The following is a 22,567-nucleotide window of genomic DNA, read 5'->3' as shown; positions in this document are numbered from 1 at the left end:
CATTGATTCACCGTTTTTGCAACAAACTAACCTGTGGCTGGCAGCATAGCCAAGCAGTTTCTCACAGAACTCTAACACTAGAAATCTCACTGTCCGGGAGGCACGGATCGCTCAGAGAAACAATAAAAGTAGGTAGACAAAACGTCGCTGTGGGGAACTCTAGGGTGTGCCTCCTGGGAACAGCATGCTGGGAGTTGCACTCCTCATTTTTCCTGGTGTTCCTCTCTCCTTCCGGCCACTGGGGGCGCTCAGAAGTCGAGGTCGCGCGATGATTGGTATCTCTGGAAACTGTCGAGCTGGCTCGGCTCAGCTACGCGGTTCCCCGCCGTGCGTACTTTTCTCTAGTCCTTTGATAACCGCCACCGCGGGCTTGGAACTGGGTGAGAGTTTTCCTTAACAGCAGTCCCTCTTCTTCTTCTTCTTTTTTTTTTAACGCTGAAGCTCGAGGAACTCACCATTCGGCCGAAATTGAGACAGAATTCTCCAAACTTCCTTCGGGAAAAAAAAAAATCCCGACGGCAGAGGAGAGTTGAATTCCTAGCGTATGGCCCACCGTTTATTTGACGTTTTTTATTTTGCTTTAAAAATGGGGAATTTTGCATTTTACCTTATAGCATATTTTTGTTTGTTTTCCTGAAAACGTTTAGAGCCACTCGTTAAATTAGTACACCCTCTCAAGGTGAACCAATTCTTTTCCTGTGGCCTCAATGTCTTTACACCCCCTCCCCGTCCCTCAGTATTAACCTTTTGTACAGAACCGGTTTGAGGTATAGACGAAACAAGTTCTGACCACCATCACTTAGTACCTAAACACTAGGGGACTTTCTTAGCAAGCTGCTCAAGATATCTTAGGTCACTCGTTTAAAGCTTGATGTAAGGCTTTAACTGCTACTTAGCATGAGACTGAGGTTCTAGTCTCACCGAGTTGTTTTTATGATTGATCTGCTTATGTCGGACCTACCGATGACCTACCGATGACGTCTGCCTTCTTACTCACAGTGTGACATGTGCCACAGGAGTATCTTCATCTTCCGAATATGAGTATGGTAGAAAAACCTTGATGTCTGCGACATCAATGTCCCTTTTTTGAGTCTGCCTTGAAGCCCATTTCTAGATCCTTACCTTACTTTTTCCTTCCTAATACTGAATCTAAACCATTTGCAGCTGTCCTCAGTCGAAGCTTTCTTTTGTTTTTTTTTTTTCTGATTTAACATTTCTTAAATATCCTTACTGTCCAAGCATTTCACAAACTTTTATTTCTTATATATATATTTTAAATATAAATTATTTTTACCCTCTATTAAGGGCTGGTTTTTCCAGTTTTATATACTCTATTGCCGCTGTAAAAATTTCCCTTTTGCCTATTGAACTGACTTGAACTAAAAAGAATTATTTTCTCAGGTGCTCTGGTGACTTGTTTGTTTGATGTTCTCTCTGGATACACAATTCTTGGTCTTGCTCTGGACTGTACACACCCTCCAGTAGACACCTGTTTTTAATTTGGATTTTATTGCCTTCTAAATGTGTGACTTTAGGCAGATTTCTTTAATCTTTAGGCCTCAGTTTCTGCATCTGTAAATTAGATGATGGTCGTTATAGGCAGCAAATAACATTTATGCAACCATTTGCTAGACCTTAAAATATAAAAATATACATTATTTATCTGGTTAAAATGCTGTGTGACTTCTCACCTTCCTAGTTGAATTAGGCCTCATTATTTTGTCAGTGTTTTATAGTTAAAGTAAGTTGCAAAATTCACTGGTTGACAATTTCTAGTGTGGCCAAGACAAGCAGCTTTTACATTTGAACCACTGTAGAGGAACATTTATCTGGGATTCTGACTACAGGGACACACAAATAACAGGGTTGTTCTAAAAGATACTTTAAAAAAAGCATTCATCTTTTAAATCACAGTAGTATACTAAAGAATATATATCTACTATGAATGAATAGTTATTTCTGCAAGGTAAAGTAGTTGTACATTTCTACAATGTTATCATTCTTTATTAAGAGCACACATCATTTTTTAAAAAACAGTTGAATTTTACAAAACCATTGTATGGAATGTGGCAGTTTAATCTGTCAGATTGCACATGACTAGTTGATGATACTACAGTAGCCCAGTCCCTGAGCTGTGGTCAGAGTTGGGTAAAGGGGCTCTTGCAGTGCCATGGAAGTTTGGATTGGTAATGCATAACTTGTGATAGTTCTAAGTCACTTACTCTTTGCTTGGTAACAATGTCAAACTCTGGAAATATTACTAATCTAGAAGAGGCCAGATCCAGAAGAGATTAGATCCCAGACATTTTTGGGTAAACAATTTGTTGCAGCATGTATTAGCAAGTGTTTTGCCCGTATCAATTTTTAAAATTTGTTTAGTTGTTTTTTGGTTGGTGTTAAAAAGACATGTATGTGCCATTAAACAGCCTCTAAATATTCTGCTTGTTCATTTAGCTAAGGAAGTAAAGGCAGTATTACCCTATTTTATAGACCAAGAAGCCAAACCTACCTTGCCCCAAGTCTTCCGGTTTTCAGTTTCCCATGTATAAATTAGAGTTGGTTCTGAAAAGATGAACAAAACTTAGTTACTCTCATGTTTTTATTTTTCTTGTTCCTTCCAGGTATGGGGAAAGGGTAAATAGCCCCATTACCACCCCCCCTGCCCCGCCCAAATACTTTAAAAACTATAGATCTGTTTCATTTTCAAGTGTTTGGATACTGAAAGAAGATCACTTGAAGACTGCTTTTAGAATTTAAAAGCATGGATCCCAGCAGTGACTACCACTTCCTCAATCAGATTTTATGGAGAAGGGTGAAACTCACATTGGTTCGTGGCATCTTTGAGGGAGTACTCCAGCATGTGGACCCTAACAAGATTGTTGTCCTGAAGAAAGGTCTCATTTTATTTTTCATAATCTTCTGCCTTTTAAGAGATTAATAACTGAGTTTGGGTGATGGCTGTGTGCTTCATTAGCAGCTGGGAAGGAGGCATTATTCCTATTTTAGGGAAGAGGTGAGAGGAAGGTAAGTATGTTCTTTTCTTTAGCAGAGCAACATGGCTACTATGCTAGCTTGTCCCCACTTGTATAGTTTTACTTATGTGATAGTGGAAATTTTCAATATCAAATTTCAAAATTCAGTAGAATTTTTTAAATTGGGTACTTCTTTTAATTTCTCTCCATGTGCCCCTTGAAATTAAAAATAATCACTGTATTAGGTGCTAGACTTGCTTTCAGTTTGAGCAGACAAATCCACAAAGATGATAAGGAGTTAATTTTTCTCATGCAAAATGAAGTCCCAGACGTAGGCTGCTAAGGAATAGTGAAGTGGCTCAAACATTCCAGGAGAGACCAGGTGTTTAGTGCTCCTGCTCTACCACCTCAATGATCATCTGTTATCCTCATGGTCACAAGGTAGCCTCTACATGTCCCAGCTTCAATTCCAATTCATTATAAAGGATACAACTCAGGAACAGCCAAGTGGAAGAGATGCATAGCATGAGGCACATGGGAAGAGGCTTGGAGTTTCCATGCCCTGTCTGAGTGTGTCACTCTCTTCCCTGTTCCACATGTTCACCTTGAAGTTTCAATATATAGGTTTTATTCAGCTCGACTATTGGCTCATTAGGGTAGTTGTTTTCCTGGCATGATAAGTTTTCAAGGTCACAATTGAAACATGTATAAATGGCCTTTGAGAAATTGGTGTTATTGTTAAGCCACCCTCTGGGTTAAAAGAGACCTTTGTGGGCTATGATTGGATTATACTAGGCTTTTGCAATTTTCATTCATTCAGTCATTATTTACTGTTAATTTTTTTATCCCAGGCACTGTGCTATAAAGCAGGGATGTAAATAAGAATAACATGGTCCCTGTCCTCCAAAAACATAGTCTAGTAAGGAGACAGAAGAGCAAGTAGAAAGATATGCGGCAACGCAGTGTGATGCCCCCTCTAAAGATGGTATGGAAACACAAGGATTCAGCTAATTTAGATCTGGGAGTGGCAGAGTTGGGACAGTGGGGAAGGCTTCCCAAAGGAGGAATTGGTGATGGAACTTCATCCGGATAAGTAGAAGTTAACTAAATGGGAAAAAGGGCGAAAGTTGTTTTAAGCCAGTGGTTCTCAGACTTTATCTATGCATCAGAATCACATGGAAGACTTGTTAAAACACAGAATGCTGGGCCCCCTCTGAGAGTTTGTGATTCTTAGGGTCTGGGATAGGGCTCAAGTATTTGCATTTCTAACAAGTTTCCAGGTGATGCTGATGCTGCGCTGGAGAAGCACACTGAGAGAATCATTGTTTTAAGCAGAAGTAGCAGCATGTACAAAATTGTAGAGAAGTAGGCACTGGACAGATGAGAAGGATCTTACCTATCATAGCATTTGGACACTTCTGAAAGCAATGTGGAACAACCTGAAAGATTTTTAAGTGGGAGGCATATAAATTTTCAAGTTAGTTGCCTGAAATTTTTAATGCTGTGTCAGGAACCATGTTCAGCTGTTAGAAACAGAGTTGGATTGTTGTCCCTGGTAGTATTATTGAGTGTGTAGCATGACATGAAACAGTGTGGACTCTAGAAGTAGTTGGCTACCTTAAAATTCTTTCTGGAGTTAGGTGGAGTAAAAATCATTTATTTTTAATTAACACCAGGAAATGTAATAAATAAATATAGTCCTTAGCCCGAAAGGCCTCAGAATAATCTTGGGAGAAGTTTAAATCCAGTGTGCTACTACTACCCTTTTATTTTCTCTTGGACCATTCTGGAGTTCCCTCTTGTTTCCAGGCTATTGCTTTGTAATTTGTTATTGACTCTTCATTGCTTGGGAAAAATAATTTGAGGATTTTTCTAAAACTCAGATTTGGGCACTTTTGAGAGGGAATGTTATTTTTCTTATAGTTTCAGGGAACGTTATTTTTTATTAACCAAATAAATTGTTTTCTGTAACAGTGAAGAATGTGGAGACCGGTCGCAGTGTCCCAGGAGTGAAGATGTTTTTTGGACATGAGATTTTGAATGGTAGGAGCTTTATGTTCCCTGAATGCTGTTATTGAGATTTCTAGTAGTAATAAATTCACTGTTCTATCTCATACCAGTATTTAAAAAAAAATAAATAAATGAGATGCTACCTTGCTTTTAATATTGCATTTATGAACTCTTAAAGTTGGTATTTGAGAATTGACCCTTATCTTACTATTTCGGTGGATGATATGAGTAGAATAGTCTTAGAGAATTTTAATCATCTTGGTTTTACAATGTGAGGATGGCTGGTGCTTGTTACTAGAGACTAAGCCAGCAGGCAGAGTTAGAAATCTGAACAGAAAGGAATTTGTCTTGCTCAGTAAGCGAGTTTAACACTACAGGTTCACACTACATTCACAGTCCCTTATTTGAAACCTCAGGGCCAGATATTTAGAATACAAAATTGTTCTGGACCTATGGAAAACCTCACACACGGTATATGGTGTTCATATTACATAACACCTCAAGCAGAACTAGGCAGCACTCTGTAATAAAACACATTTATACAGAGAAATGGGTGAATAACCATACTAAGTAGAATAAAATAAGACTATTAATAATAAGTCAGTTCAGGTTTTGCTACCAAAAGATTTATAAAAATTTTTTAGTTTTCAGAGCTTGTGGGATATTGGAATAGCAGGAAGCAAACATGTTCTTTGTTTCTACCAGCCAAAGTCATTTAGCAAGAGTAGGTCCAATTGTTTGCCTAAAAGAGTAGAAGTAGAAGCTCATCTGGTCAAGTGTGCTTCAGACAGGCCAAATAGACTAAGAAAAAAGGGCTGGGAGCAAGAACTATTCTTGCTTTCAAGAACTCAAAAGTATAAAGCTCTCCAAGGAGGAATAAAGATCAGTGTGGGATGAAGAGGGTAGGGATGAGGGAGTGGGAGATCTGGGACCTCATAGAACTGTGCATGTCTTACCATTGGGGCAGATATGAGGAAAGGAATAGAAAGAATTCCAATAAATGAGAGATTACTGCTACTTGAAAGATTACTTTGTTTTGTGAGAGAAGTAGAATTTAGGAAGAGATGAAAATCTCACCAAAGTAATGACTGCCAATCCAGACTCATTGCAAGACAGACAAGCCCGGACAACTGTCTAACTGATTTCTCATTGAGTACACTGCTGTAAACACTCTGTTCCTTGAACAACTTTTAATAATGATAGTGGTGGTGGTAGTGGTAGTAGTGGGATTCTTAACTGTGTTTTAACTATTAGCCTTTGCAGAGGAGCAGAGCTAGTCAGCGGTCAGCCTCCTTCTGAGTTTGGGAGACAGTATATAGAGAAGTGAAGGAATCACTGCTACCGTCTCCCTAACTCAGAAGGAGGCTGACTGCTGACTAGCTCTGTGATCTGTGCTCATGGGTTTCATCTCCTCCTAAATTCTTTCTCAGAATTTGGCCTTTGTTCATAATTTTTAGGTTCAAACAATGACCTTTTCCTTCTTTGCCTGGTGGCTCAATCAGCCATGGAGGGGTCTTCCTGAAAACACCTTGAATAAGAATTATCAAGGTGAATGATAATAATTTACGAATCAATGCTTTTAGTGAATTTCACTTTCTCTGCCCCAGATTCAACACTTCTACATGATGCATGGGAAAAAGACATTTGACACATAGTGGCCCCTGAGAGACTTTTTCCCCTAAAAAGTACCTAAGTGTACTTAATCGAATCTAAGAAACCATTAATTATAAAGTATACTATTACTTTTCCCAGTCTAAGAAAGAAAAAAAGCTGCTAATTAAATTTTCATGTGCACTTATGCTTAATTATATCCAATTTCAGCACATCTTAGAATTAGTGACATACAATATTTCCCTACATTCTCTTCACTGCTAGGTTAAAAATGAAAAGTTTCATAGTCTCTGTGGAATGTTTCTCTCATATATCTTTTGTGATTTCCAGCCTAGCTTTTATTACTTTTCATGTCACTGAACTCTTAATGCATCAGCCCGTGAGAGTGAAAGGAACAGGTCTGTAAGTGATTTCAGAGAAAAACCCCAAACAGTACATAGTGTGAAGGAAGTGCATTAGGATGGAAATGAATAGGGAAAGAAAAGATATCTCTAGAACCAATCTGCATGACTATGAAGGTGCCCTGGAACAAAAAGAGTAAAGAGAACATGTAGAAAAGTTCCTAATCCTGCTGAATAATCACATAGGGAGGCTGCATAGATATATAATATTAGGAGTTTTCACAACCTAAGTGCCCATCAATTGATGATTGAATAAAAAAGAGGTGGTACATATATATAGTGACATATTACTTTGCCATAAAAAAGAATGAATTCTTACCATTTGTGACAGCTAGGATGGACTTAGAGGGTATTATGCTAAGTGAAATAAGTTAGTGAAAGACAAATACCATATAATTGCACTTGTATGTGGAATCTAAAATACAAAATAAATGAACAAACAACAAACTCACAGATAGAACTAACTGATGGTTGCCAAGATGGGAGGGGGACTTAGTAAAAAAAGGCAAAGGGATTAAGAAGTACAAATTTGCAGTTACAAAATAGTAATGGTATGTAAAGTACAGCATAGGAAATATGTTCAATATTATAATAACTATATATGCCAGAAGGGTACTAGACTTATAGGGTGATCACCTTGTATACAAATGCTTAACCACTATGCTATACACCTGAAACTAATATAATATTGGATGTCAACTGTAATTGAAAAAAAATATTAAGAGTCTTCAGTACCTTGTATAGTCTTTTCTGCTCTATTATTGCTAGCTGATGAAGGCCTCTGTGGACTGACATTTTATTTACAATTACAGTTTGTAGAATACAGTCAAATTATGGGTAGGGGCAGATGGTGGTAGTTAATTGCTTTCAGATTAGAAGCTCTGTTGGAAGCCATTTGTTTATTTTACAGTGGAGCTGCTGGATGAAGTGGAACAAGGTGGAGAAAAAGCATCTTCTGTTAGGTATGCTGAATAATTTCTTAATTATGATGTTACCCTGATGTACACATTAGGATAGGAAGCCTTAACTTTAATTCACTTGCTGGGTAATTACTAAAATGGCCTGAAGTAATAGAAATGAGAAGAAATAGATGAATGTTTTTTTGCATCTATAGATGGTATTTTCAAATCAATATAACAAGTAGATAAATGGGTTCTCTATGAAATGAGGTCCAAAGTTCTTATCATTGATGTGTGGCAAAATCTGTGTATGGCATTAGCAACAAAGAACAGTTTCACCTGAGTGTTGTTTTTTGTAAGTGTAGCCCAAATACAGAAAGAACTAGCATGGATAAAATGAAAGATGAAGACCTAAATGTATGTGAGCCTCCTTCTCCTGCCCCTGAGGTACCAACCACCTCTCTGCTGAATGACTTCAAGTACAGCCCATCAGGTGAGTACTGGGGTTTCTTTATTATGGTTCAGAACTCTTCACAGTTGGCATAACCCTGAGTCAGGATTATGTACGGAATGCTCAGCTAGCTATTGCTTCTAGGGTCTGAATTAATATAAAATTTCATGAGTCATTTGTTTATTTAATATGCAGGTTCACACTATATCTAGACATTGGAGATACTAAGGTGTGGTATTCATGCCTTCATTGAGTACTAGTATAGAAAACAGACACTAAAAAATTAAATAAGATAAATTAAAATTATTTCAATAGCCTCCTAACAGATATTCCCATTTTTACCCTTTCTCTCCTTTCAGTATCTATACAATATCCAGAGTGATCTTCTGGTACATGGACTGTGTCCTATACCACTTGAAAGTTTTAGAGGTTGGGAGATGAAGAACTATATGTTATGCTAGTGCCAAATGCTATGAAGGAAATAAAAGAAATCTGTGGAGAGGGTGGCTTTATAGTTGAGGGCATCTAGGACAGGTGTCACTGAAATGATGACATTTGAATGGGATGGAGCTGTATGAATATCTGTAGGAAATGTTTTTTAGGCATAAAAAAGAACAAATACACAGGTTTTGAGATAGGAACATGTCAGGATCTTGACCTAATAGCAAGGAGTTCAGTGTCGTTGGAGCAAGAAGGAAATGAAGTGGGATCAGTGGATCATAGAGGACATTGTATGTCATTGACGGGACTTCGGCTTTTACTCTGAAGTGACAAGAGAAGCCACTGGAGAGTATTTGGGATTTATCTTCTTTTCTAATGACTAAAAATGTTGAGGATCTTTTCATGTGCTTATTTGCCATCTGAACATCTTTGGTGAAATGTCCATTCATATCTTTTGTTCATTTTCTTACTGGATTATTTTTATTCATTCAGGAGTTCTTTATATATTCTGGGTACAAGTCTTTTTTCAGATAAACTCTTTGCAAATATTTTCTCTGAGTCTGTAGTTTGGCTTTTCATTCTCTTAAAGTATCTCTCAAAGAGCAGACCTTTTAAATTTTGATGAAGTATAATTTATTAATTTTTTTCTTTTATGGATTATATTTTTGATGTAATATAAGAAATTTTTTCCTAACGAAGATTTTCTCCTATGTTTTCTCTAGATATTTCATAGTTTTAGGTTTTACGTTTAGGTCTAGTGCCCATTTTTAGTTATTATTATTTTTTTTTTGCATATGGATATCCAGTTCTTCTAGCACCATTTGTTGAAAAGAAGATAGAGTCTCTGCTCAGTTACATTTGTACTTTTGTCAAAAATCAGTTGTCCATATATGTGTAGGTTTATTTCCAGCTGCTCTATTCTGTTACATTGACCTATTTTTTCTGTCTTTACACCAATAATAGACTTGTGTTTACTTTTGCTTTATGTTTAAAATCGGTGGTTTTAGTTTTCAAACTTTATTCTTTTTCAGAGTTGTTTTGACTATTCTGTTTTTCGGTTGTTGTTTATTTGTTTGTTTTTGCATTTCCCCATGGACTTTAGAATCAGCTTATTAATTTCTACCAAAAAAAAAAAAAGCCTGCTAGAATTTTAATTGGGATTGCATTGAATTGATAAATTAGTTTGGGGAATATTGGCATCTTAACAACATTGATTATTACAATCCATTAACCCAGTCTATTTCTCCATTTATTTAGATCTTTAATTTCTCAGCAATATCTTACAGTTCTCAGCATATGTCTTCCACATCTTTTGCCATATTTATCTCTAAGTATTCCATATTTTTATACTACTGTAAAGGGTGTTTTTTTAAACTTCTATTTCCCTTTGGAGAATTTGAGCAGAAAAGTAATATAATCTGACTTCTGTTTTAACATGATTACTCTGGATATTGTATAGATACTGAAAAGAGGGAAAGGATAAAAACATGAATATCTATTAGGGGGCTACTAAAATAATTTTAAGATGAGTGGGTATGGTGGGACTTGACCCTAGTGGTGGCAATATGGTTGGTAAAAAGTGGTGAAATTCTGGTTGTACGTTGAGTTGCAGCATACACGATGTACTGCCAGGTTAGATGTGGGTGTGAGAGAAAGAGGAATTACAGATGACTACAGGAGTTTGGGTCTGAGCAGCCTGAAGTATGGAGTTGCTATTAAACTGAAATGGGAAAGACTGTAGGTGCAGAAGTTTTGGGCAGTTATTTAAGAGTTTAGTTTAGGTCAACCAAAGTTTTAATATAAATCTAGAGATGAAGACAAAGGTCTGAGATGGAGATATAAATTCAGGAGTTAGCCTATAGATCATATCTAAAGCCTTGAGACTAGATGAGATCGATCACTAAGAGAATGAATATGGATAGAAAGAGGTACATGGACTGTGTCCTATTCCACTTAAAAGTTTTAGAGATTGGGAGATGAAGAACTGTATGTTATGCTATACCTTTAATTTTTTAAATTAAGTAATTAACTTTCAGGACCCAGATAATTCCAAAAGTATGGACACTGGCCCATCTCCAGAACTAATTTATTTTAAACTATTATTTTTTACTATGAATATGCTTTTAAAAAGTGCATGTCTTAAAGTACTCAAGACATAAACCTATAAGGAGAGAAACAATACTGGATTATAACAGGAAATGAGTAAATAGTTAAATTCACAAGATTTTCATTGGTGGGGCTTTCGTTTTTTTCTCAGTTGACAAACAGGATGCTAATAATGTTCACTGTATTATGTGCTGATACAGGTGATAATAAAATAACATTAGATATCTGAGTTGCACAAGAGTAGGCATTTATGAATATGGCTAAACTTAGTAGGAGGGCTATTCTATTGTCAAGGAAGACAAATATATCTCATATCATCATTCTCCTATAGAGGAAGAGGAGGTGACATACACAGTCATTGATCAGTTCCAGCAGAAGTTTGGTGCTGCTGTAAGTATTGCCCTAAATCATTCCCAGTATTATCTACATATTGGTATCATGTCTGTGGCTCACAAATTTCTCTCACATTATAAGGTCATTGATATTTTTCCTAATACTTCAACAAAATATTTCAGTGCCTACTATATACCAGATATTTTTCTGAGGTCTGGGGTAAAACAGTAATCCAGACAAAGTTCTAGCCCTCAAGGAGCTTACATTTTAATGAAAGAAAACAAACAAATAATTGTATATTAACTAATGATAGTTGCTATATAGAAAAATATGGTGAATAGAGTGACAGGGAGTTCCTATTTTACATAGGATAGATAGAGAAAACCTCTATGAAGAGGTGACTTTGGAATACAGACCCGAAAGAAATAAGGGAGCTAGCTATGTGGCTATCTAGGCAAAGAACTTAAACAAGGTATAATTAGCAAGTGCAAAAGCCCTGAGGCTGAACCACATTTGGCTATGTGAAGGCACAGCAGGAAGGTAAGTGTGGTAGAACTACAGTGAAGAGAGTGATAGGAAATGAAAGGTAACAGGAGGCAGATCAGTCAGATAGGGCTTTTTAGACATAAGAATTTTGAGTGAGAAGGACAGCCGTTGCACGTTTAGAGGAGAGTCAGAAATTCTTTTACTTGTATTTTAAAAAGACCATTCTAGATGCTTTTTAAGGCAAATCATTTATACCATTCATGATGTCATAATTACAAAATTAATTCCCTGGAGAATTTTATTTGCTTCCTTTTTTTCAGATGCTCCACATCAAGAAGCAGAGTGTCCTGAGTGTGGCAGCAGAAGGAGCTAACGTATGTCGTCATGGGAAACTATGTTGGCTTCAGGTAAAAGATAGTTTTCTAAAAACATCTTACTTTGAAATAATTGTAGATTCACTGGTAAATTTGTTTTAATTGTTTTCTTTATGTCACTGTTCTATAACATGTTCATAATGTCTTTCACTCTTTTAGTACTCAATTTATTCTTTTCCAAAGAAAAGAGTTTCTGTCTCTTTATAGGTTCATTTATAATTATCACTGCTGTCTCACAGACTGCCCGAGGTCTTCTTTTCCACCTCTGTTCTCTTGCCTTAGATATACAAGGAGTTTCTCATCTTTCCTACCTGGTTGGTGGCTTTCTATAGCAGGTTTCTGACACGTTGTTTTTATTTTCCTGGACCTGGGAGATGTCAGGTGTGGGTAACCATTATATCAAAAGAAGTTTGTAGTGAATCTTGCATAGCTAGAGGTCGGGTAGCCACCTTTGGATCACACTCAGCAGCATCAGTATTTAAGAGGCGGGAGCAAGAAAACAGGCTGAATCCTCAACCAATGTCTTCTATCCTTTGAGTCAGGAACTACCTTCACCTACTGAGAGAATATTTTTTATTAGTATTGGCAATCTGCCCTCCTGAACTTCTCCCTCTGGAATGTTCGCCTTCTTGAAGGAAAGGAATGGCGGTATTAAGCCCAGTTTTGCTCAAGGATTGAATTACCTCTCTCGTTCCATGCACTTTCTAGGTAAACTTTAGCTTTTAGATGACTAAGTTTGAGTTAGCAGCAAAAACGCAAATTACTTAAAGCAAACCTCCACAAGCAACAAAAGCAAAAATAAACAAATCAGACTACATCAGACAAAAAGCTTCTGCACAGCAAAAGAGAGGATCAATAAAATGAAAACACAGCTCATGTAATGGGAGAAAATATTTGCAAGCCATATATCTGATAAGGGGTTAATATCCAAAATATATAAGGAATTCATACAACTCAATAGCAAAAAAGAAAAAAAAAATAATCCAATTCAAAAATGGGCAAATGACATGAGTAGACATTTTTCCATCAGGGAAATGAAAATCAAAACCACAATGAGATATCACCTCACACCTGTTAGGATGGCTGTTATCAAAAATACAAGAAATAATAGGGGTGGTTTAGGATGTGAAGCAAACTCTTGTATCCTATTGATGGAGATGTAAATTGGTATAGCCACTATGGGAAACAATATGGAGGTTCCTCAAAATATTAAAAGTAGAACTGCCATATGATCCTTTGGCCTACTTCTCAGGGCCACATCTAGGAATCTATCCTAATTAATTCAAACTATGAAAAAAAAATATGTGAGAACTTATTCATTTATTCATCTTGGTATCATTTATAATGGTAAAAAATCAAAAACCACTTACATATTTAATAACAGATGTTAACAGTACATTTGATAACTGTCAATGTGGCTATCAAAAATTGATGATAAGCACTATATGGAAAACCGTTTGAAAGTTTATGAATGGCAAAAGTAGGATATCATTTGAGTGCATATTATTAGAGCCATGTATATTTATTTGCATACAAAAAAATGGAGGGGAGTATTGTATTACATGTATTGATTCGCTGAAGAAATGTATAATGGCCTTTCATGTGCCTGGCTCTGTTCTAGTTGTTGCATGGGTAGTGGTGGATCTGACATAATTTCTTTTCTCATAGAGCTTACAGTCCAGCAGAGAATTATTTTCCAAACTTTCATTGCGTACCTATTATTCACTTTAAAAGTGAGGATGTTAAATATTTTATCACATGCCTTTCTTGATCCTCAGAGCTGCTCCCCTACTTCTTCCTTATCCTAACATGTATGTCTGGATGGTCTATTGTAGGTGGCCACAAATAGCCGAGTTTACTTATTTGATATTTTCCTTCTGGGAAGTCGTGCTTTCAACAATGGACTTCAGATGGTATTAGAAGACAAAAGAATTTTGAAGGTAACTGTGTGAGTGGATTCCTCTGCTAGTAAACTAGCAGCCAGGTTCTAATTACTGTCTCTATCCTCTGGCTCCTTAGGTTATCCATGATTGTCGTTGGCTTTCTGATTGCCTCTCTCATCAGTATGGAATTTTACTGAATAATGTTTTCGACACACAGGTACATGCAGGGAAACACTGAATTTAATCTGGCATGCATAGTTCCTGTAGAACATAGACCTTGTCTGATGAGTGGTTGAACGTCTTATTGTGTGTGTGCCCATTCCTGCTCACTTCTGTAAGGTGTTTGTACAATATACAAGAACATTTAGTGCTCACTTTTGCAGCACGTATACGAAAATTTGAATGATACAGAGATTAGCATGACCCCTGTGCAAGGATGACTTGCAAATTTGTGAAGTGTTCCATATGTATACACATTTTTTTGCATTCCATATTTTTAACCAATGTAGTGTATACTTGAAACTAATTTAAATAAATAAATTTTTTTAAAAAAGAATGTTTGATGAACTGTAAAAGCACTTCAGAAAAGTTACTTTAAAGTATTTAGGATTTTTCCCTTTCATTTTGCTCCAGAATTTGTCAAATAAGGAGCAAGCTCCATACTCCTTAACATTCAGAAACAAACAATTTGAGGGTTTTTCAGAAGTCTGACATGAAATACTTGGTATGAAGTAAGCAATCACAGCTCTGCCTTTACCACATATGTTATCAGTTAAGGTTAGTGGCTAGTTGACATCTAGCTCAGGGATACAGGTTATCCCACATATGCACTAAAAGCTTCTTATGGTCCAGAATAGCCTGAAGATATATTTTTCTCTGCTCTAGAGGACCCTAGAGAAATAAGGAATTTCTAGACTATGCCAACACTTGGAGCTGATATGGCTGTGAGAGCAGTAAAACTACAGTTTTCACTATGTTTTCTTAAGATTCTTCTAGGTTTATGTCAGTGAAAGGGAAATCTTGAATATATAAGCCTAGAGCCTTTGGAGAGGGGTTAAACTAATAAGATGGCCAATTTTATGTTATATATAGTTCAAGTTTGCTCTTTATGTATCTGCTCATAATAAATTTATGCTAGGCCTCTTGTTTACATGTTCCTTTAGGCCTTCTTTCAGGATCTCTCACTATACAGAGATTGCTTTTGTGCTTACTCCAAAATGTAAGAGAATTGCTCATTGTTCCCTTGGGGCCATAAGGCTTTTTGAGTAGATACCATATATAGTGTGTAATGAAGATATTGGCATATCTTTTCACGTTTTTCTTTTCAGATTTTCATATTGCAAGAAGCAGAAATTGAGTTTTTCTTGTTTGTTTTCCTTTAACATGGTGTGTTCATTTCCTGTTGCTGTTGTAACAAATCACCACAAATTTAGTAGCTTAAATCAATATAAATTACTCTCTTACAGTTCTGGAGGTCAGAAGTTTGAAATTGTTTTTACTGGGCTAAAGTCCAGGTGCCATCAGGGCTGGTTTCTTCTGGAGAGTCTGTTTCCTGGCATTTTCAGCTTTTACCTATATTCTTTGTCTTGTACTCCTCCATCTTCAAAATGTGTCACTCCTGCCATCATCATATCACCCTCTCTTCTGACTGTAGAAAAAGCTCCCTTTGTTTCCTTCTGATAAAAACACTTGTGATTACATTTAAGGCACACCTGGATAATTCAAGATACTCTCATCTCAAGACCCTTAACTTAATCATAATTGCAAAGCCCATTTTGCCATATCAAATAACATTCATAGTTTCTAGGAATAAGACATAGATATCTTTAAGGGTCATTATTTACCCTACCACACACAGATAAAGAATTATTTCAATTCTCAATTTTATTAGCTTTCCTTACCAAAATTTTACCAGAGTTGCTAATAAGTGATAAAATGATTCTTGAATTTTATCTTCCTTTCCCTGTTCCCCAGAGGCACCAAAGTGTAGTAAATGACCATAAGGCAGGCAAATAAAAGAAATGGAAAAGAAAGTAGACAAGGACACATTAAAGTTGGGTGATACTTTTTCTTTTTCTTTTTTCTCCCTAACTTTTCAAAGTTGACTGAAAATTTTTAAATTTTCTGATGACATTGCCTATCATGTGGGTTATTAGGGAAAATGTATTTAAAGACATTTCTCTGACTATATTTATGCTATTTCTACCAGGATATAGATCACTGTATCTATTCTACAGACTGGTCTGTTTGTCTTTTTTTACTGCCGCAGGTGGCAGATGTCCTTCAATTTTCCATGGAAACAGGCGGCTTTCTTCCAAATTGCATCAGTACTTTACAGGAGAGTTTAATCAGACACCTTAAAGTAGCCCCTAAATATCTCTTCTTTCTGGAAGAGAGACAAAAACTCATTCAGGTGAGTATTAAAGGATCAGAAATGATAACTGCCACATAAGCAATTGAGCATTGCTGAAATCTTAGTTGTGCCAAATGGGAACAGTTTGTTTATGGTCTCAAGTTGACAAGAGCCAAGATCCAAATTTGTTGTTTATCAATTATAAAACATTCTGAAATAAATTTTTCAGTTGGTACAAGAAGGAATATATTGAGAATTTTGACTAAGGTCAAATAATTATCCCAATTATTTCTCCCAAAGTAAGGTAGATTTTCTTTGGCTCCTGATAGTGTTACATGCAAACTTGGGTTATGACCACATGGCTTCAGTTTTGGTCATATAAGCAAGTTTGCTGCCTCCTGTTTTAAATGAGAAGTCCTACTGTCTCTCTGTCTATCTTTTTGTCTTTCTCTCACTTCCCCTCTCCCTGCCTCCCCTGAATCTCCCCACTCCCATATACTGTATATACAAAGTGTGTGTGTGTGTTTGTTCTCAGAAGGCTAGCCATAGAATGAAAGCAAAGATAATAATTGAAGAAAATGGTAGTAATAGCGTGTTAAGTTAAGCAACACTTAAATAAACAGTTATTGTCTTTAAGGTTTTGCTTACGATTCAGAGAAAATTATTTCGGTGTCTCTAGGAAAATCCAGAAGTGTGGTTCACACGACCTCTTTCACCCTCCTTACTGAAAATTTTAGCCCTGGAAGCCACCTACCTGCTACCTCTTCGCTTGGTACTCCTGGATGAGATGATGTCTGACCTAACCACCCTGGTGGACGGGTACCTAAACACTTACCGAGAAGGATCTGCAGACCGGCTGGGAGGCACGGAGGTAGGTGCAGCTCTCTGTGGCTGCATCTTGAGGACTTCCACTTCTGCCTTATTCTTCATGGAGGTCACAGTGATACCTACTCTTCACAGTTGCAGGAAATTACATGAGGCAGACTTGGTGATAAATGTTCCTGAAGGGGCTATATTTCAGGCTTAATCCATTTCCTTGAGCACTTTTTCACAATATTGAATTATGTTTCCAATAAATATTTCTGTCAAAGAATGGGTAAATTTAAGATTGCATCAGCTACTTTTATGAAGCCAACAATATAAGAAAACTATACTTACAAGTTGGGAAACTATTGCCCAAAGGCCATATCTGGCCCATGACTTATTTTTGTACAGCTCACAAGCTCAGAACAGTTTTTATGGTTTTTAAAGGATTGTAACAGTATAAAAGAAAAAGTATGCAACAGAGATAGTTTGTGTCTCACAAAGCCTAAAATATTTACTATTTGGCTCCTTACGTAAAAAATTTGCAGGCTGCTGATATAAACCATTCTCACTTAGAAATACTGATGTAGAATCCTAAATAAAATATTTGGATTTTGAGTACAAACCCCACTTAGATGTATTATACTTTTAACGTGTCAGTAGATTCTAATTATGAACATGGTTCAATATCAGAAAATTCTTTATTTTATTAGAAGCAAGAAAGTATTATGATTATCTCAGAAATGCTGAAAAAAATTATAACTTTTTCATATTTTGCTCTCACTGTTTGACAAAAAAAGTACAACATAAAAATCCTTACATATCTTGTTCCATTGAAGAATTTTATTCAGTAAACAGCCTTAGGCAATTGACTAACTATTGTGGGGGAAGAGAATCAGAGTCAGATTGCTAGCTCATTACACCAAAACCAACTCCATGAATCAAGCATTTATGTAAAAAATCGAAATGATAAAATTATTGGAAAAAAACAAAAGAAAATGATCTCACAGTAGGGAATGCTTTCCTTTCCCCCCAACTTTATTGAAAAATAATTAACAAAATTAATTGTATGTATTTAAAGTGTATATCTTGATGATTAGCTATACATACACATTTGTGGAATGATTACCAAGATCAATATAATGAACACATCCTTCCCCTCACATAGTTAACTTTTTTGTGTGTGTGGTGACAATGCTTAAGATCTACTCTCAGCAACTTTCAAGTATATAATACCAAATTATTAATATGGTAACTATGCTGTACATTGTATCCTCAGAACTTATAGCTGAAAGTTTGTACCGTTGACTTACATCTCTCTGTTTCCCCCTTCTTCCAGCCTCTGACAACCATCATTCTATTTTCTGTTTCTATAAAATCCGCTTTTTTTTTCTTTTCTTTTTTTAGATTCCACATGTAAGTGATATCATACAGCATTTGTCTTTCTCTCTCTGGTTTATTTCACTTAGCATAATATCCTCTAAGTTCATCCATGTTGTCACAAATGGCAGGATTTCATTTCTTTATGGCTGAATAATATTCCATTGTATGTGTGTATATATACACACCACACCTTTTTTTTTGTGCAAAAAATGGAATCTTCTTTATTTTTATGTTCCATTGGTGTATTTGTTTTTCCTACACCTTCTTAATCCATCATCCATTGATAGACACTTGAGTTGTTTCCATATATTGGCTATCGTGAATAATTGTAAATGGGAGTGCTGATATCTCTGTAAGACAGTGATTTATTTCCTTCAGATATATATCAAGATGCGGTATTACTGGACGTCCATATCTGCTAGCCCTATTTTTAATATTTTTGAGGAACTGCCATACTATCTTTATAATGGTTGTACCAATTTATATTCTCACCAACGCTGTATAAAAGTTCCCTTTTCTTCATATTCTTGCCAACACTTATTATCTCGTCTTTTTGATAATAGCCATCCTAACAGTTGTGAGATGATATCTCATTGCAGTTTTGATTTGCATTTCCCTGATGATTAGCATCGTGGAGCATCTTTTCATATACCTATTGACCATTTGAACATCTATTCAGGTCCTTTGCTCGTTTTTAATTGGACCATTTTCTCTTTTGCTATTGAATTGTATGGGGATAATGTTTTTTTTCTGTACAACACAAAAATACTCAGAACTCTTAAAAGATTAATAAATATGACTTTAAAATTTTTGTATGACAAAAATACGGCGAACAAAGCCAAAAGACGAGCCACCTGGGAAAAGTTATTTACCTCATTAACAAAGAGGAAATTTTCCTAATGTATTCATTATTTTAGTATTTGCGTGATCACAGTTGAAAAAGGAGACTTACTTTTTACTGTATAATTTTGATAACACACAATACACACACAAAACTGGATTCAAAATATTTACTTGAAAAATACTACTACTGTAGTTGAAGACACTAGAGGGTGCTATAAGAACACATTTGAATAGAATGTCACTTACCAAGTACTGTTAAGTATAGCAAAAGTGATTTTAAGGAGCATATTCAGAAGTTTTGTTATAGTGGACTTGTGTTTTTCTTTTCTTAGCCTACATGTATGGAGCTTCCAGAGGAACTACTTCAACTCAAAGACTTCCAGAAGCAGCGCAGAGAGAGAGCTGCAAAAGAATATAGGATGAATGCACAGGGACTCCTAGTAAGGACAGTGCTACATCCAAAGAAATCAGTGACAGAGACTGCAGGGAAAGAGGGAGAAGTAAGGGGTTTCTTACTTTGTGAAAATTCTAGGCTAGGTAAAGCTCCAAGTTTTATATCCCATAAATATGTAAATTTACTGAAAGAAGAAGCTAAAAGTAAACAAACTACAACAGAACCTCCGCATTTACCTGCCATAAAGAAAGAAGCCAGTGAGGATACCAGTAACAAAGTGATTTGCCCTGAGTCACAGGTGTCGGAGGATCAGAGAATAAATCAAAAACAACACATTAAGACACCGAAACAGGAGTTTCAGACAAGTTTATCTTTGAAGGAGGAGATAGAACAGTTACTGATGGAGGAAAACAAGGAAGATTTAAAGTGCACCAAACAAGATATTTCTGTGTCTCCTTCTCTTCCTCAGGAAACCAGAGTGTCTCCAAGTGACACCTTGCATCCTTTTCGAAAAGCTGTGCTTTCTACACTTCCTCCCTGTCCAGCCTTGGAGAAGACTGATTCCTGGATAGATCCTTCTTCAAATCTGCCTTAAGAGATCTGTAATTTGTTCTTGAGGCCACTAAAGTGGCTCATTTTGCCAGCCATCAGAGCTTTCCTCAGTGCCTAAGTTTCTCATATGGTAAATTTAGTTAAGCCTTGTCATAGGCTTCTGGGAAAATTATATCCTCTTCCTTATTCCTACATTCCTGGGGTTTGATTAGGATGGAAATGAGTAAGTTAAATAATGGAAGAAATACATTTTCTGATGATGTCACTGGGCAGAAATGTTCCCAGTAGCCAAAGTGAATTATTTCTCATAATTTGGATTTAGAGGATTTGAAAAGGGAAAAAATCGAGGGCTTAATATCTGGAAGTATCTATACTTTTAAAATTTCATTGTGTTTTTTCGTTTGAAGGTGGTTGGTAAAACTCTTTGCCATAAGTTTAAAAATAATCGATACTTGAAAACTTTATTAGTACTTTTTTCATTTTTAAAATATTATCTTTAATTTGTCAATTATATCTCAATAAAGCTGAAAAAATAATAACTTTATTTTTGGATTTTGAACGTTTTATCGATCTCATAGACGAATAATAGTTGATGTTATAGGAATCAATATCCCAGTTTTAATTTTTTTAGACCATTTACTTTTAGATTTTGTTCATTTTTCTAACATAGCAAGATTTCTTTTTAGTATGTCTATTATGTAAACTCAAAGTTTAATTCTACTCTATTTGGTATACTTTCTTAGGGTGAAAGGAAGGTATTTTGTACTGAGTCTTTTTTTATATTGAATACTTTCAAGTTTCTCACATTCGTTTGTGTAATAATAACCAGTAAACCTGTATTGGCATTAGGTTATCTCTTTTCTTATTTGCGTCAGGGTAGGAATAAATTGGAATATATCTGGATTTCAGGAATAAATTGGAATATATCTGGATTTCTAGGTATAGAGTCCAGTTTAGAAATCTATAATATGACTTTTACAGGACTGTATTAGTTTTTGCACTTAGGGAAAACTTAGGGACAGTCTGTGATTAAGAATATCCTTATCTAGACCAGTTGATTCTGTTATGAGTTCCACCAAAAGAGCTGTGCCCTTCCAAACTCCAGAGCCCAGATCTAGTCTAACATAAGATGATGGTAGGCCCAAGAGCAGTCAGCTCAACACTGCATTTGCTATGTCTCACTTTGTCTTTAGCTTAGAAAGTCACTTCAGGCCAGGGTAGTTTCTGGTTCATTTTGGGTAAATGGATCTTCAGGTTGAGCCCAGAACGTGGTTAATCTAGGCTTACTCTGATAAGGGCATGAATTCCTGTAGAGTTCCTGGAATTGATTTAGCTTTATACCCCACACGACATATATACATACAAGTTACAAAGCAAAATGTAAACATTATATTCTTCATGTTTAAAAAAGGATTCTTTTGTTATGTATGTTTTGTGACTATACTTTAAAAAAAAAAATGGGATTGTGTTGGTCTTTTGCTATGCCGCTCAATATGGTAGCTACTAGCCATGTGTATTTAAATTTAAAATTAAATTAAGTAAAATTAAATAAAATTTAAAATTCAGTTCCTCAGTTACACCTGCCATATTCCTAGTACTCAATAAATAGTCTCATGTGACCAGTGGCTATCATATCAAACATCACAGATTTAAAACATTTCCTTTGTTTTAGGAAGTTCAATTGGACCATGCTATTTGAGAAGTACTTCGACTCCCAGAACTAAATGAATCTTTGGGTTTCATTACAATATTTTCTCAGGGCAACATTCGTATTCTTGAAACCCATTTTTCTCCACATCCTCATCTAGCCTGGAGTGCCTATCTAAATTTCATGTATGCAATCAGATCCTATCATGAGGTTCTGTCTTTTGCTAGATAGAGTGTGAAAAAATCCCTTGGTCATTCAAGCCTGTTGCTAGTCCTGTGTGCCATTACTCAGATTTTTTGTCTAAAGTTTGCCCAGAATCTTGGGAAATGCTGAGTTCTTGTCCCAAACCCATCAAGTTCTTTATCCCATATTTTTCTAATTGAGAGCTCATAAAACCAACCATACTGACTGTTTTCCCAAACTCTTGGGGTTTTACTTCAGGCTACACTATTCCCCTGCATCCTACTCAGGTCTGACCTTTCTGATCTGACCTTTCTGTACACGACCAACAATTAAATATCCTTACCAGTAATTTGAACTTTTTAGTTTGGGAATTAGAAAACAGAGATAAATTACTTCCCTGAACAAAAACACAGCCCTGAGAATACATCCAGTGTTTCTTG

At 36.0% G+C, this 22,567-nt stretch overlaps 2 protein-coding genes and 1 non-coding gene across 10 annotated transcripts in view; 2 read left to right on the top strand and 1 right to left on the bottom strand.

Annotated features, from left to right (window-relative positions):
* The window catches only part of CHP1 (calcineurin like EF-hand protein 1), a 39,312-nt gene extending 39,250 nt beyond the window's left edge, over positions 1 to 62 (bottom strand). The window contains exon 1 of the mRNA XM_036217621.1: positions 32 to 62. Within this exon, the coding sequence (XP_036073514.1) occupies positions 32 to 47 (16 nt within the window). The 5' untranslated portion in view covers positions 48 to 62. The remainder of the gene's footprint in view (positions 1 to 31) is intronic.
* On the top strand, positions 40 to 20,840 carry EXD1 (exonuclease 3'-5' domain containing 1). Of its 8 annotated transcripts, none has more exons than XM_036217619.1 (13): positions 248 to 380; positions 2,709 to 2,894; positions 4,947 to 5,015; positions 7,905 to 7,956; positions 8,259 to 8,386; positions 11,223 to 11,281; positions 12,031 to 12,117; positions 13,920 to 14,024; positions 14,104 to 14,184; positions 16,237 to 16,380; positions 17,000 to 17,191; positions 19,683 to 19,790; positions 20,214 to 20,840. In XM_036217619.1, the coding sequence occupies exons 2-13, from the start codon at positions 2,762 to 2,764 to the stop codon at positions 20,337 to 20,339; spliced, it is 1,284 nt and encodes a 427-aa protein (XP_036073512.1). In that variant the 5' UTR covers positions 248 to 380; positions 2,709 to 2,761; the 3' UTR covers positions 20,340 to 20,840. The 8 variants fall into 8 exon arrangements, with proteins under 8 accessions (XP_016007744.2, XP_036073512.1, XP_036073511.1 ...); XM_036217618.1 differs by having other exon boundaries at positions 19,683 to 19,850; XM_016152258.2 differs by lacking the exon at positions 248 to 380 and adding an exon at positions 40 to 128 and having other exon boundaries at positions 19,683 to 20,840.
* LOC118601068 lies at positions 14,335 to 14,438 on the top strand. Its single transcript, XR_004950170.1, has one exon. It is a non-coding gene; the product is annotated as a U6 spliceosomal RNA (small nuclear RNA).
* Positions 20,841 to 22,567: the final 1,727 nt, after the last annotated feature.

This window comes from Rousettus aegyptiacus, unplaced genomic scaffold (assembly GCF_014176215.1).
Source record: "Rousettus aegyptiacus isolate mRouAeg1 unplaced genomic scaffold, mRouAeg1.p scaffold_m13_p_3, whole genome shotgun sequence".
NCBI lineage: Eukaryota > Metazoa > Chordata > Mammalia > Chiroptera > Pteropodidae > Rousettus > Rousettus aegyptiacus.
This window is presented reverse-complemented; position numbering and strand designations above follow the sequence as displayed.

Bases quoted from the DNA above. Each gene is read 5' to 3' on its own strand.
- EXD1 (XM_016152258.2), top strand. From the start codon at position 2,762: ATGGATCCCAGCAGTGACTACCACTTCCTCAATCAGATTTTATGGAGA. The intron at 12,118-13,919 runs GTAAAAGATAGT...GGTCTATTGTAG, and splicing joins GGAAACTATGTTGGCTTCAG to GTGGCCACAAATAGCCGAGT. The intron at 14,185-16,236 runs GTACATGCAGGG...TTACTGCCGCAG, and splicing joins ATAATGTTTTCGACACACAG to GTGGCAGATGTCCTTCAATT.